The sequence below is a fragment of the Lissotriton helveticus genome, chromosome 9 (assembly GCF_964261635.1).
Source record: "Lissotriton helveticus chromosome 9, aLisHel1.1, whole genome shotgun sequence".
Lineage (NCBI taxonomy): Eukaryota > Metazoa > Chordata > Amphibia > Caudata > Salamandridae > Lissotriton > Lissotriton helveticus.
This window is the reverse complement of record NC_136070.1, coordinates 346712581-346726990: the sequence shown is the minus strand read 5'-3', so window position 1 is coordinate 346726990 and position 14410 is coordinate 346712581. Positions and strand designations below refer to the sequence as shown.

Sequence of the window (14410 nt, the reverse complement as noted above, 5' to 3'; positions counted from 1 at the left end):
CCCTCACTCACCCTCAACCCTCACCCTCATTCACCCTCACCCTCACTCACCCTCACCCTCACTCACACTCACCCTCACTCACCCTCACTCACCCTCACTCAACCTCACTCACCCTCACCCCCTCACTCACCCTCACCCTCACCCTCCCTCACCCTCACCCTCACCTTCACTCACCCTCAACCCCTCACCCTCACCCTCACTCACCCTCACTCACCCTCAACCCCTCACCCTCACTCACCCTCAACCCCTCACTCACCCTCACCCTCACTCACCCTCACCCTCAACCCCTCACCCTCACCCTCGCTCACCCTCGCTCACCCTCACCCTCACTCACCCTCACCCTCACCCACCCTCACTCACCCTCAACCCCTCACTCACCCTCACTCACCCTCACTCACCCTCACCCACCCTCACTCACCCTCACCCTCACTCACCCTCACCCTCACTCACCCTCACCCACCCTCAACCCCTCACCCTCACTCACCCCTCACCATCACTCACCCTCAACCCCTCACCCCCTCACCCTCACTCACCCTCACCCTCAACCCTTCACCCTCACCCACCCTCAACCCCTCACCCTCACTCACCCTCAACCCCTCACCCTCACCCTCACTCACCCTCAACCCCTCACCCTCAACCCCTCACCCTCACTCACCCTCACCCCCTCACCCTCAACCCCTCACCCTCCCTCAACCCCTCACCCTCAACCCCTCACCCTCACCCTCACTCACCCTCACAACACATATTGTGTTACAATAGGTGTCACATTTGCGAAAGATAAAACTATTGGCATTGTAAATAACAAAGCTATTAATATCGCTATTTTCAAAACAAGCACATAAATAAAAAATATGTCCTTTACAATACCAATAGCTCAAACTTTCCTAATGCGAGACCTATTGCATTGCTGTGCTTCTCTCCCCTGCTGCACTCTCCTGCTCTCTAGAGATGTGGCCTAACGACCAGAGCTGCCATCTAAGTCACGTAAATACAAAACATGTTGCATTCCAAATGCTATAGGTGTCACATTCGCGAAAGTTATAACTATTGGCATTGTAAATGACAAAGCCATCAATTTAGCAATCTTAAAAACCAACAAATAAATAAAATATGTCATTTACAAGACCAATAACTCCAACTTTTCTAATGCGAGACCTATTGCATTTCCAATGCTTGTTTGAAGATAGCAGTGAGGCAGGGATAGTGGCAGATGTGTGTAAAATAGTGCAGTCATAGGGATTGCTGAATGGGTAGGACTTTTGGCATGAGAATTAGATTAGTGGTTTATAATGTGAATAAACGGAGCTAGAGTAGCAAGTTCGTTATTTGAGAGGAACTGCTTGAAATGGGATGATTTTTTGGATCAAGACAGATCGCCAAGAATGATGAGAGGTGTGAGGGGTTATAGAGAATGAATGCTGGTATCCAGGTCATCCAAGAAGGAGACAATACATCCAAGTGTGGGTTAAATAGCAATGGTATGGGCACCTACAGAAGAGATGGCTTTTACATAATGCTTGTCAAAAGCAGAGGGAGCCAGGTTAGTTGTTGAGGCCATTGTGGTCGTGAAATCTGTTCAAGATGGCATACTCCTCCACTACTTCAGTTTATGTTTGAAGCGATAGAGAAGGCGGTGTACAAATTAGTAGTAAAGCATACTATGTGACAAAGTGGTTGCTGGAGTAAAATAATTGTGGAAATGAAATGTGACACTTTCAATTATAAGATATATGCAAATTAGCAGCCGGGAATGCTGACGTTTAGGGGATAGCTCTTGTTCTGGTCCACCTGTGATGCCCTTTGCACACTTCTAAATTTGATGCAGGAAAATCTGGATAGCTTCCAAGCTGCCATCAAAGGCTGCAGGTTTGACTTAATCAGAAATAAAAAGGCTCAAGTACAAAACCACAACATTTTGAAATTACAAAGACGAATTAACATCCACTTAAGACAATAAAACAAAAGATAATAGAAGATCTAAAACCAAAACTTGCCTTGCTTCGCTGGTTCAATCAGATTTCGGGATCAGCACTGGCTGATAATTCATATTTAAGCTTATCTGGGGAAAGGTTGGACATGGACATATGTAAGGAAGTTTTAGGGATCAGTCCAAGTTAAAGGTGTCCCGTAAGGATCCTTTTCTCCCTAAGACAATGTTTTTGTTTTGTTATGGAGGGCCTTTGCACAAAATCTATGGAGCGTCAACCGTACTGTGGAATAACAGGAAGACCACATCCCTGGAGAACCCATTAGGGATTCAGTGTGTATGATTATTGCGTCGATCGAGCCCTACATTAGAGGGCTCCACATATCAACAGCTCTTACTAAGATTTTGGGGGGGACCATAACTCCACAACTAGAGTTAAGTTTACAGGGGAAAGCAACCAGTTTCAGTATATAAATGAAAGCAATTAGTGTCCAAAATGTAGCATTCCACGTTTCTGGAGATAATCCTCTTGTAGATCTTTGTCCTGTGGAAGTCACAGGCAGTGAACAGATAAGGGTAGACTGTTTATCTGAGTCTATTAAATTATTACTAGGGCTGGGCCAAAGACTATTTCCTTCAAGCTATTATTGTGTAAGTTACATAAACCAAGTGAGTTTGTTATCTCACCTTTCTAGATAATTCATTTTCAATATCTTTATTGAGAATTTTCATATTTTAGAATCAACAATGACCCTTGGCTTGTCAGAGAAGTACAAGAACACATTTGTAGGCAGATTCCTATTGACAAAGTTGGTGGACTCCACACACTATGCACATAATATTAAATCGTGACAGCAAAATAGAGGGCTAAGGTACAGGAAGCTGAAAATCCATAAGGCCACTGCATTCAACCAAAAATGTTTTCTAAGCTGTGAAAAAAAATTCCAATGCCATGCATGAAGTCATACCATTTACTTTGTGCAAGTGGTAAGGGACAAAGCGGAATGTCCATTTCATATTGCACTTTTATGTGCTTAGTAAAGTGAAAGTATGCCTTTTAAAATATTACACACTTTTTAATTTTACAATAAACCTTTGACCCAAAAATGTTTTATTATTTTTAAAGCCTTAATAGGATTGGAATATTAAACGATTAAACAACTTAACTCCTAAACAAAACCATCAATAAACACTGAATTTTTAAAGAAGAATATATAGGCATAAACAAATGTTGTGTTGCAAGATATAGTCATAATTTGTATGGCTGTTCAATACTTTCTCTTAAGACAAAATGTGTAACGCAGATTCACCGGGGACATACATTCACATGACAGAAATGGATTCGATGGGCAATGAAGAATGCCTGACTTTAACTTACAAAGAAGGAGGAGTAACTGATACACACAAGACAGCCTCCTATCATTTCCTGGCTAATATGTTTTGATTAGCGACAACAGCTGTTCCATGTTAAAATCTCACACACTACTTTTGTTCATGATGTATATAGAAAGTATGAAATATGCCAATAAATATCCATGTTTAAATTTAAACATATGTACCAGACCAAACCTATCCATCAGGAATTACTTTGCAATTTCCTTAAAGACTCTTTACACATAAACTCCAAAATATCACAAAAAAGAATTTTTAAACATCATTAGATATTTTATGGTTATTTGCAGTTTCTTCCAGAGATTCAAGTTGCAGAGCTATAGGAATCCCTGCACAAACCTACCATTATAAAAAAACTTTTCCAAAATAAAAACATTGCATGTACACACATACTAAAGTGAAATGTGGAAATAGCTTGCATTGTAGTAACCCCCCCTAAAAAGCCACATACAGGCTGCATTCTAATGTTCAATCAGTACCACGTATTGCATTTGAATGTATGACAGAACAATGTATGCCATTACCAGGCACGCTTTTACAATGCAGCAGTTACAATGCAGGTACAGTTATCACGCATTACCTTTACAACGCAGGTATTTACAACGATTCTGCAGTTACCACGCATGCCTTTACAATGAATTTCGTTGTAAAAGCATGAACAGTTAAGGCATATGCATGATAAAGGTTTTACAGGTAAATCTAAGTATTTTGCAGTTAAGTATACATTTTTATATGTATATATAAAGGGTTTATATTTTCCTGTAAACTACTTACATTTCAGTGCTAAAAGCTTGAATGGTAAAGGTATATGGTTGGTAAAAAAAAAATGTACAAATATTTACAAACCCTATTTTTGTGTGTGTATATACACACACACAAACGCACACACAACTATATATGAAGGTGCATATATATATATATATATATATATATATATATATATATATATATATATATATATATATATATATATATATATAAATATATAAATATATAGATATATAGCAAGTACACTCACATTTATAAATATCTCCTTAAAAACCCACAGCCCCAAACCCAAACCCTAAACCCTAAAGCCATCTTTGCCACCCAGAACTCCATATCCACCCTAAACCCTAAAAATTCCCTTGCCACCCAAAAACCCATATCCACCCTAAAACCTAAAATTACCCTTGCCACAGAAAAACCTGTACCCACTCCCCAAAAAAACGTGCCACCCAAAAACCGATACCCACCCTAAAATTTGTGATCCACCTAAAAACACACACCCACCCTAAACCCAAAATATTTCCTTGCCACCCGAAAAACCCACACCCACCCTAAAAGCTCCATTGCCACCCAAAAACCCATGCCCACTCTAAACCCTAAAAATTCCCTTGGCACCCAAAATTCCATACCCATCCTAAACTCTAAAATTACCCTTGCCACCCAAAAACCCATACCCACCCTAAACCCTAAAATTACCCTTGCCACAGAAAAACCCATACCCACCCTAAAGAAAAGACACAAAAAAACTTGCCACTCAAAAACCCATACGCACCCTAAACCTTAACGTTAGTTTGCCCCACAAATACCCGTACCCACCCGAATCCCAAAATATTTCCCAAACCCATCCTAAAAGCTAAAACGTCCATTGCCACGGAAAAACCCAAACTAAACGTAAAAAATTCCCTTGCCACACAAAAACGTAAACCCACCCTAAACCCTAAAATGTCCTTGCCTCCCAAAAAACTACACACCCTAAACCCTAAAAATGCCCTTGTCCCCCAAAAACCCATACCCACCTTAAAACCTAAAACTACCCTTGCCACCCAAAAACCCAAACCCTCCCTAAAATTACCATTGACACCCACAAACCCAAACCCACTCTAAAGCCTAAAAAGGCATGCGTGGTGAAGGCATTTTCGCTGTAAAATCCTTTGTGGTAAAGGTAATGTGTGGTAACGGTACGTACGCTGTAACTGCCGCGTAGTACAGGTATTGAATGGTAATGGCCGCATTGTAATGGCCGTCTCCCATTGCATTCATTCCTGAAATAATGCTGGATGATAAATGTGAAAATGGAATCTTTGGTATCAGTAAATTAAATCACCATTGTAGAGGTCTATGTCTAAAAGGTTGGTCTTGTATTTATAACACACGAGGCTAATTACTGTGTATTTGGCAGACGGTATCAATAGTACTGTTTTCCTTTCCACACTAAATCATAATCTTTTTTACAGCATGAAAAATAAGCTAATCTGAGATCAGTAAATGTTTACAAACTACAGCAAACTTACCATATATATAATTACAAAGAGCCTTGCGATGGGATATCGCCTTAGGAAAATGCCAAGCCGGATACTGCAAAAATAATACACATATTAATAAGACATACATGAAAAAAAGACAATCTAGAGAGCTTTTAAAACAATATATAAATCACTGTTTGCTTCTGTTATCAGAGCCAACGTGACGTACTATGGAGCATAATGCATTACTTATTTATACACAGAGTGCAATTATACAGCTCAAATAGATGAATGATTGAGAATAGTCTATCATAGAGGAGTCAATGTTTCCAATGATTTAGAAGCATGCAACTACGTATGCATTGAGCAAATAGCTCATCTAAGGTAAATTCTGCAAAATCAATTACACTTTTCACAATTCTACGTTGTATGTATTTTTGGAATTGTTAACTGGCAATTTCTTTGAATTCATAAAGCCAAGTATGAAACACTTTAAGGCATATGAATGGAGCATGGTCAACCACGGCTGCTTTAGAATCAAGTTTCATCAATACAAAGATATTATACAATAGTGTATGAACACACATGGCCTTTATCGAAAGAAATGTATTTTAACCCTGTGGCTTCCACGAATGAAGGCATGCTCTCATAGGCATAGCTGGAGACTTTGCAGGAAAGACACAGTTCACGTAGCTGGATAGGCCAAAGGTATTTGACGAAGAGTTCTTAAAACTGGAACAGATGAGGTAGATCCAAGTCCACTGCCCGAAACAGGACTCTTTCACTTAAAAGCAGTGTTCTGGGATTTGAGAATGAAATCAAGCTACTCAGATGACACAATATCCTTTTTTTGCAACTTCTATGAATATCTTAAACCATCATAGAGGGTATAGGCAGACTGTGTGAAGAATCACCAAGACAAAAACTCAGCTTTGCCACTTAAGTTTAGCTTCCAGTCACTTTGAGTCAGACAGAGTACCCAAAACATTTCAACGATTATACACTTATGGTTTAATTTAGATCGATCAGAATTTAGTCAGGAATAAAAACCAACATCAAGCATATTAAATTTAGGATGCCCCCACAAATCTCATTAATATAGTTCTTTGCAGTGCTAATATTTCTTATGTCGCTTAATCCTTGCTATACGAGCACAAGGTTTTCTATTCACACTGATTCAAACAAATTCTACTTGTTACCAAAGGCAGAGAATAGAATGCAGTTGGGAATTTCAAAGCCTGGCCCAGGTAAGAAAAATACAATTTTGGGATTGTAACAAAACATACTAGAATCTTGATTACATTCAGCATAGTGATATTTCTTAGTAGTTAAATGGTGTATCCTCTCCACTGTCTGTTTTTTTATTTGCACACTTTTGCTTATATTGAGCAGTTGTATGCCGATTTTGCACTACACCTCTTTTGGCACGATCAGTACCTTATAATCTTCATGGTTATCACAGACCATGTAAGTTAGAAACTTTATTGTTTGTACCTGTAGTTTTTCCATGTTTCCTTTGCAAATAATAATGCAGCTAATGAGTAAACTGAGTGAGTGAAAGGAGCACGCCTCCGAATCCTGCAGGGAGGGGCTCATTATAAGCCTATGGGTACACTATTCTAGGTGTTTGCTATAAACCAGGTGTGTGATCAAAGCAGAAAAAGAAGTGTCCGGAGTGGTCTACTCTAAAAAAATAAAATAAAAATAAGAAATGGCTTAACTAATGGGGTAATGATTTTTGAGCAGAGTTGCCTCATTAGGAGTCAGTGAGGTATAAGAAGGGGAACTCGTCTGAACAGACCTATTGAAGGCAATGGAACAAAACCAATGGATTTCTTCCCAGGAAAAAACATGTTATTCCCTATGTCCCAGCTTAGACAGCATGACTTGTACACAACTCTTTTTCACAACACGGAGAATACCACCAACATCTAATCCTGCAGAATCCATGCAGAGTAAAGGCACACCGTTTAGCAAATACGAGGAAACAAAATCAACACATACATAGAGTAAGAGCAGAGGTTCCTTAAACAGCTCACTTTCTTGGTGGTGAGTTAGAAATGGGGGACTCTGGTTGGCAGAGGTAGGTACCTTCGTCCGAGAAGGGACCCTTGTGTCTAGTCAGGGTAACTTTAGATAACCCCGACTCACCCACTTGGTAGCTTGGCACTAGCAGACAGGCTTAGCCCAAAGGGAAAGTGTTGGACAGGCCACATGAAGGGCTCGCTCCCTCCCCGCAGGACAGGGCCCGGGCCACCGTCAGCACCATTGCCCGGCCCAGCCGCCATCTTGGACACGGCACCACGCGGCCGTGCGGCCTCAGCCCAACCCCAACCCTGGGCCTGGCCAGGCCCCGACATCCCGGCACCACCCTCCACCCAGGAGGTGAACGGCCTACTTGGCAGGTCAATGGGAGTACGAAGTGTCGATGGCTCTCCCCCGCCAGGTGCCGAGCACCCCCAGCCTCCTCGGGCGCTGGCTCCACCCCCCTGCTGGGTGTCTGGACTCCCTCATCCCAGACCTCCCGACCTCCAAGAGCGAGGGTCCGGACATCAAAGAGTGCCAGACCTATAACTGAGGCAGCCCCAGGACAGGGAGGCAGTTGTATCCTGGATTCGAGAGACCCAAGAAGAACTCATCCGTAACTGGCCTGCTGGCGCTGCCGCGGCCCTCTGCCTCGTGAAACCATCGTCTTGGCCTGCTGGCGCTGCCGCGGCCCTCTGCCTCGTGAAACCATCGTCGTGGCCTGCTGGCGCTGCCGCGGCCCTCTGCCTCGTGAAACCATCGTCTTGGCCTGCTGGCGCTGCCGCGGCCCTCTGCCTCGTGAAACCATCGTCTTGGCCTGCTGGCGCTGCCGCGGCCCTCTGCCTCGTGAAACCATCGTCGTGGCCTGCTGGCGCTGCCGCGGCCCTCTGCCTCGTGAATCCATCGACTTGGCCTGCTGGCGCTGCCGCGGCCCTCTGCTTTGTGAGACTATCATCTTGGCCTGCTGGCGCCGCCGCGGCCCGATCCACAGACACTCCAGCTCGAGGATTGTGAGCTCGCCTCGTAACACCACCTGTACCGATCCGGTACCAAGACTGTCCCGCTACCCCCTTTTCCCTACAGAGACTAGAAGTGAGAGGACCCCCGGGTCCGAGATATCCTGTATCGCTGATATCCTTGCCTTAAGAACCTTACATAAAGCATTGAACTCGACTTGGTGTGGTGCCTGTTTGTGGGGCGGGAGGTAACTCGTCTGTACGATCGCCGGAGACGGTCCCACTCGGGGATCTCTCCCCCAGTATCCGGCCGACCCTCAGGGTCCCCGTCTAACATTGGTGGCCAGCGACGGGATCCGAACCTACGCATAATCGTACAGAAAGTCACCCGACCCACGACACACGACCACCATGACAACAGAGAGCGGAACAACGGAGAAATTCCAGATGGAAAAATTGGAAGACTACAACCACCGAGAACTGAAGCAATATTGCATGGAACTTGGTCTCCCAACCACGGGTCTGAGTACGAAGGAAGACTTCAAACGAGCCCTAGAAGCCTGGGCGGAAACGGGTACGGCCGTACCCCGAACACAAACAACCGAAACGAGCCCCGCACCAACTAAAGAAAGAGCGGGTCTCTCCCTGGAAGAGATCCGAGAAAGAGAAAAAACCAGACTCCACGAATTAGAATTAGCCCGACTTCGCTTGGATGGAGAACTCAAGCTGGCAGAACAAAAAATAACCCTGGAACACTTACGGCTCAGGGAAGAGCGAGAAGACAAGCAAAGACAGAGGGAGCTAGAGGAAAAGAAACTAGAGTACGAACATGAGCGCAATCTCAAAGCACTGGAGATCCAGAAACAGGATAAAGACCTCGGGCTCCCCGAACGACCGACCCCGTCTGCCTCGACCGAACCCAAGGTTCACATCCCCAAAGATGTCATCCGGGAATACCACAAGAACGATGATATACAGCAGTGGTTTAAAGCCTATGAGGTGGCAATGACCTCCCACCGGATTCCCCGAAGCGATTGGGGAGCCGGATTATGGGGGAGGTTTGTCAACGAAGGGCGGGACGCCCTGCTGCAACTCCCGGACCAGCTGATGACCTCCTACGACCACATGAAGGCCGCCCTCCTCACTCGATACGGGCTCACACCTGAGATGTACCGCCAACGGTTCCGCGACTGCAAACGGATTCCGGGTACAACTTGGGTGGAGTACGTGAACTTTTTTAGCCAAGCCTTCGAGGGGTGGATCAAGGGCAACAAGGTAACCACCTACGAACAACTCTTTGACCTTATCGTATGGGAACACCTGTCGAACAACTGCTTCGTGGAGCTCCGGCAACACCTCCTGGACAGTAAGCTAACCGACCCTCGACAACTCGCCGTCGAAGCCGACCGGTGGGAAAGCACCCGAGTTGGCCGGAACGCACCCAGCGAATTATCCAGATCGTATCGCCCCCGAGGGGGAGGAGGAAGTCAGGGTCGGGGGAGAGACCCCGGCCCCTCGTCACCCCCCAGAAACCCCTCGACCCCGGTTGGCCGAGGAAGCCCTGCCGTCCGGGCCGGTTTCCGGGCCAACATTACGTGCCACAGGTGCCAGCGACCCGGCCACTACGCCAGTGATCCCAACTGCCCAAAGAATCCGAACACTACCCCCCGCCAAGTTGCGGCGGCGGCCCTAGGGGAAGAACTAATCCCGGAGGACCAAGAAGAGTACGAGGCCGATCCCTCTGAATGGGCACCCGCCGCCATGGCACTGGTCTGCTTAGGGGAGAGAGACATGATTCCGCGGGCCCCCCTTCCCGCCAACACACAGAAGTACGGTCAATGGGTCAACATTAATGGCCGCCGGGCGGAAGCCCTCCGCGACACCGGGGCCAGTGTAACGGCGGTCCGACGCCACCTCGTCACTCCAGACCAAATCTTGCCGAACATTCTTTGCCCTGTCCGATCAGCCGACAACTCTGAAAGCCTATGCCACATGGCCTGCGTCCCCTTCGAGTGGGGGGGAGTAACAGGGATGTTAAAAGTAACTGTCCGCGATGATGCCCCCGTGGACTGCCTCCTAGGTAACGATCTTGAAAGCTCTCCCTGGGCAGCTGTCGAGCGGAGGGAGCACCTGGGGATGCTTGGCCTCCCCGAATGGGTCTGCGTCACGACCCGGTCCATGACCGCCCGCGCGGTCCCCAGCCCGGAAGAGCCCGAGTGGCCAGAACCTCCTCCCGCGCTCATCCCAGAGGAGGCCGCCCCAGAAGCCAGTCCATTGACCCAAACCGAAGAAGGATCCGACCAGCTTCGGGACGTCCCTGACCTGGCACACTGGCGGCAGGAGGGAGGCCCCACGCAGGAACAATTCCGGGCCGAACAGAAAACTTGTCCCTCTCTCGAAGGACTCCGGCAGCAAGCCCTGGCCCAGAGCACCGGGGATACCTCGGGGGCCCACTGGATCTACTGGGACCAAGACCTGCTCTACAGCGAGCAGAAAGTTGCAGAACTAGGGGCCGGTCGGGTGCTGGTGGTGCCCCTTCGCTTCCGAGACTTCCTCCTGAACTTAGCCCACGATGTCCCCCTTGCCGGACACCTGGGGCAGGATAAAACCTACGACCGCCTGGTGACCCATTTTTTCTGGCCCCACATGCGGAAGGATGTCACCAACCACTGCAAGGCCTGCCCCACCTGCCAGGCCAGCGGAAAAAGTGGCCGAAAAATCAAAGCACCGTTACAACCCTTTCCTGTCGTCACCACCCCGTTTGAACGAGTGGGAATAGACATTGTGGGGCCCCTCGACCCGCGAACAGCCCAAGGACATCGGTTCATCCTGGTCCTTGTAGACCACGCCACCCGCTATCCCGAGGCCATCCCTCTTCGGACTGTGACGGCCCCCGTGGTGGGCCGGGCCCTGATGGGGATCTTCTCCCGGGTGGGGTTCCCCCGGGAGGTCGTCAGTGACAGGGGCACGAACTTTATCTCCAGATATATGAAGTCCCTCTGGCAGCAATGCGGGGTCACCTACAAGTTCACGACCCCCTATCACCCGCAAGGAAACGGACTGGTCGAGAGATTCAACCGCACCCTCAAGGGGATGATTAGGGGTCTAGAAGAACCCCTTCGACGCCAGTGGGACGTGCTACTTCCATGCCTCCTGTTTGCCTATCGGGAGGTCCCGCAGAAGTCCCTCGGCTTCAGCCCATTTGAACTCCTGTACGGGCACCCCGTCCGGGGCCCCCTCAGCCTAGTCAAGGAAGGTTGGGAGCAGCCTCCCCAGAAAACTCCCCCGGACATCTACAGGTATCTCCTGGCTCTCCGCAACCAGACCCGGCGGTTCCGAGACGCCGCCAAAGCCAACCTCGAGGCCAGTCAGGAGGACATGAAGAGGTGGTACGATCAGCACACGTCCTCCATTGAGTTCGAACCTGGACAACAGGTCTGGGTGATGTCCCCGGTTGAGCCCTGTGCACTCCAAGACAGATGGTCCGGGCCCTTCAAGGTAATCGAACGCAAGGGGCCCGTCACCTATTTAATCGACATGGAGACTGCCCGGAACCCCCTACGGGTCCTCCATGCCAACAGGCTCAAACCCCATTTTGTGCGATCCGAACTCAGCCTCCTGATGGCTACCGATACTGGGACAGAAGAAGACTCCGAACCCCTTCCGGACTTACTGAGGGCCCTCGAGCAGGATGGCTCAGTGGAAGGGGTCCAGCTCTCCGAGGCCCTGTCCCCGGAGCAACGCCAAGACTGCCAAACGCTCCTGAGGCAGTTCGCCTCCCTGTTCTCCCTCACCCCCGGAGTCACCCCCTGGTGCCTCCACGATGTGGACACCGGGGACAGCCCTCCTATTCGACACCGAGCGTACCGCGTACCAGACCGGGTACGAGCCTGCATCCAGACCGAGGTGTCCAAAATGCTGACCCTAGGAGTGATCGAACCCTCAGACAGTCCCTGGGCGAGCCCAGTCGTCCTGGTTCCCAAGGCAGCTGCCCCGGGCGTTGCCCCTGAGCTCCGGTTCTGCGTGGACTATCGGGGGCTGAATGCAGTTACCCGGACCGACGCTCATCCCATCCCCCGGGCAGACGAGCTAATTGACCGGATGGGGGCCGCCCGCTACCTGAGCATCTTCGACCTAACAGCGGGCTACTGGCAGATCGGCCTCACCCCTAGGGCCCAAGAACGATCCGCCTTCTCTACCCCAGACGGGCACTACCACTTTAAAGTCATGCCCTTCGGCATGAAAAACGCCCCGGCAACGTTCCAGCGGCTGGTAAACCAGGTACTGGCGGGCCTGGAAGACTTCAGCGCCGCCTACCTGGACGACATTGCTGTGTACAGCCACCAGTGGACCGACCACCTCCGCCACCTGCGGGAGGTTCTACACGCCCTCCAGCAAGCCGGGCTCACCATCAAAGCCAGCAAGTGCCAGGTTGGCCAAGGGTCCGTGACCTACCTAGGACACCAAGTGGGAAGCGGGCTGGTGGCCCCTCTCCAACTCAAGATCGCTGCCATCCAGGCCTGGCAACCCCCTACGATCCAAACGGAGGTCCGAGCCTTCCTGGGGCTCACCGGATACTACCGGCGGTTCGTGAAGGACTATGGCAGCATCGTGGGGCCCCTCACAGAGCTCACCTCCAAAAAGAGCCCCAAAACCGTCAACTGGACCCCGGCCTGCCAATCGGCCTTCGAAAAGCTAAAGACCGCCATGTGCACGGCCCCCGTGCTCCAGGCTCCCGACTACAGCCGGGAGTTCATTGTGCAGACGGACGCCTCCGATCATGGTGTGGGGGCCGTCCTCTCCCAACTCAACGCCGAAGGGGTCGACCATCCGGTGGTCTTCATCAGCCGACGCCTCTTGCCCCGAGAACAGCGCTGGAGCACCATTGAGAGAGAGGCCTTCGCCGTAGTCTGGGCACTCAAGAAGCTCCGGCCCTACCTCTTCGGCACCCACTTCCGGGTGCAAACAGACCACCGACCCCTGCAATGGCTGATGCAAATGCGGGGGGAGAACCCGAAGCTGCTACGTTGGTCCATCTCCCTGCAGGGGATGGACTTCACTGTGGAACATCGACCCGGCCAAGACCACGCCAACGCGGATGGCCTGTCCCGCTTTTTCCGCCTCGACGAGGAAAGTCCCCAAGAAGATGGGTGACTCTCCCCGCCTTCAGCTGGGGGGGACGCATGTTGGACAGGCCACATGAAGGGCTCGCTCCCTCCCCGCAGGACAGGGCCCGGGCCACCGTCAGCACCATTGCCCGGCCCAGCCGCCATCTTGGACACGGCACCACGCGGCCGTGCGGCCTCAGCCCAACCCCAACCCTGGGCCTGGCCAGGCCCCGACATCCCGGCACCACCCTCCACCCAGGAGGTGAACGGCCTACTTGGCAGGTCAATGGGAGTACGAAGTGTCGATGGCTCTCCCCCGCCAGGTGCCGAGCACCCCCAGCCTCCTCGGGCGCTGGCTCCACCCCCCTGCTGGGTGTCTGGACTCCCTCATCCCAGACCTCCCGACCTCCAAGAGCGAGGGTCCGGACATCAAAGAGTGCCAGACCTATAACTGAGGCAGCCCCAGGACAGGGAGGCAGTTGTATCCTGGATTCGAGAGACCCAAGAAGAACTCATCCGTAACTGGCCTGCTGGCGCTGCCGCGGCCCTCTGCCTCGTGAAACCATCGTCTTGGCCTGCTGGCGCTGCCGCGGCCCTCTGCCTCGTGAAACCATCGTCTTGGCCTGCTGGCGCTGCCGCGGCCCTCTGCCTCGTGAAACCATCGTCTTGGCCTGCTGGCGCTGCCGCGGCCCTCTGCCTCGTGAAACCATCGTCGTGGCCTGCTGGCGCTGCCGCGGCCCTCTGCCTCGTGAAACCATCGTCTTGGCCTGC

General features: G+C 50.0%; 1 protein-coding gene across 1 annotated transcript in view; it reads right to left on the bottom strand.

The window, feature by feature from the left end:
• The window catches only part of GOLGA5 (golgin A5), a 154100-nt gene that overhangs the window by 14494 nt on the left and 125196 nt on the right, over nt 1-14410 (bottom strand). Inside the window, exon 11 of the mRNA XM_078662294.1 lies at nt 5599-5662. Within this exon, the coding sequence (XP_078518420.1) occupies nt 5599-5662 (64 nt within the window). The remainder of the gene's footprint in view (nt 1-5598; nt 5663-14410) is intronic.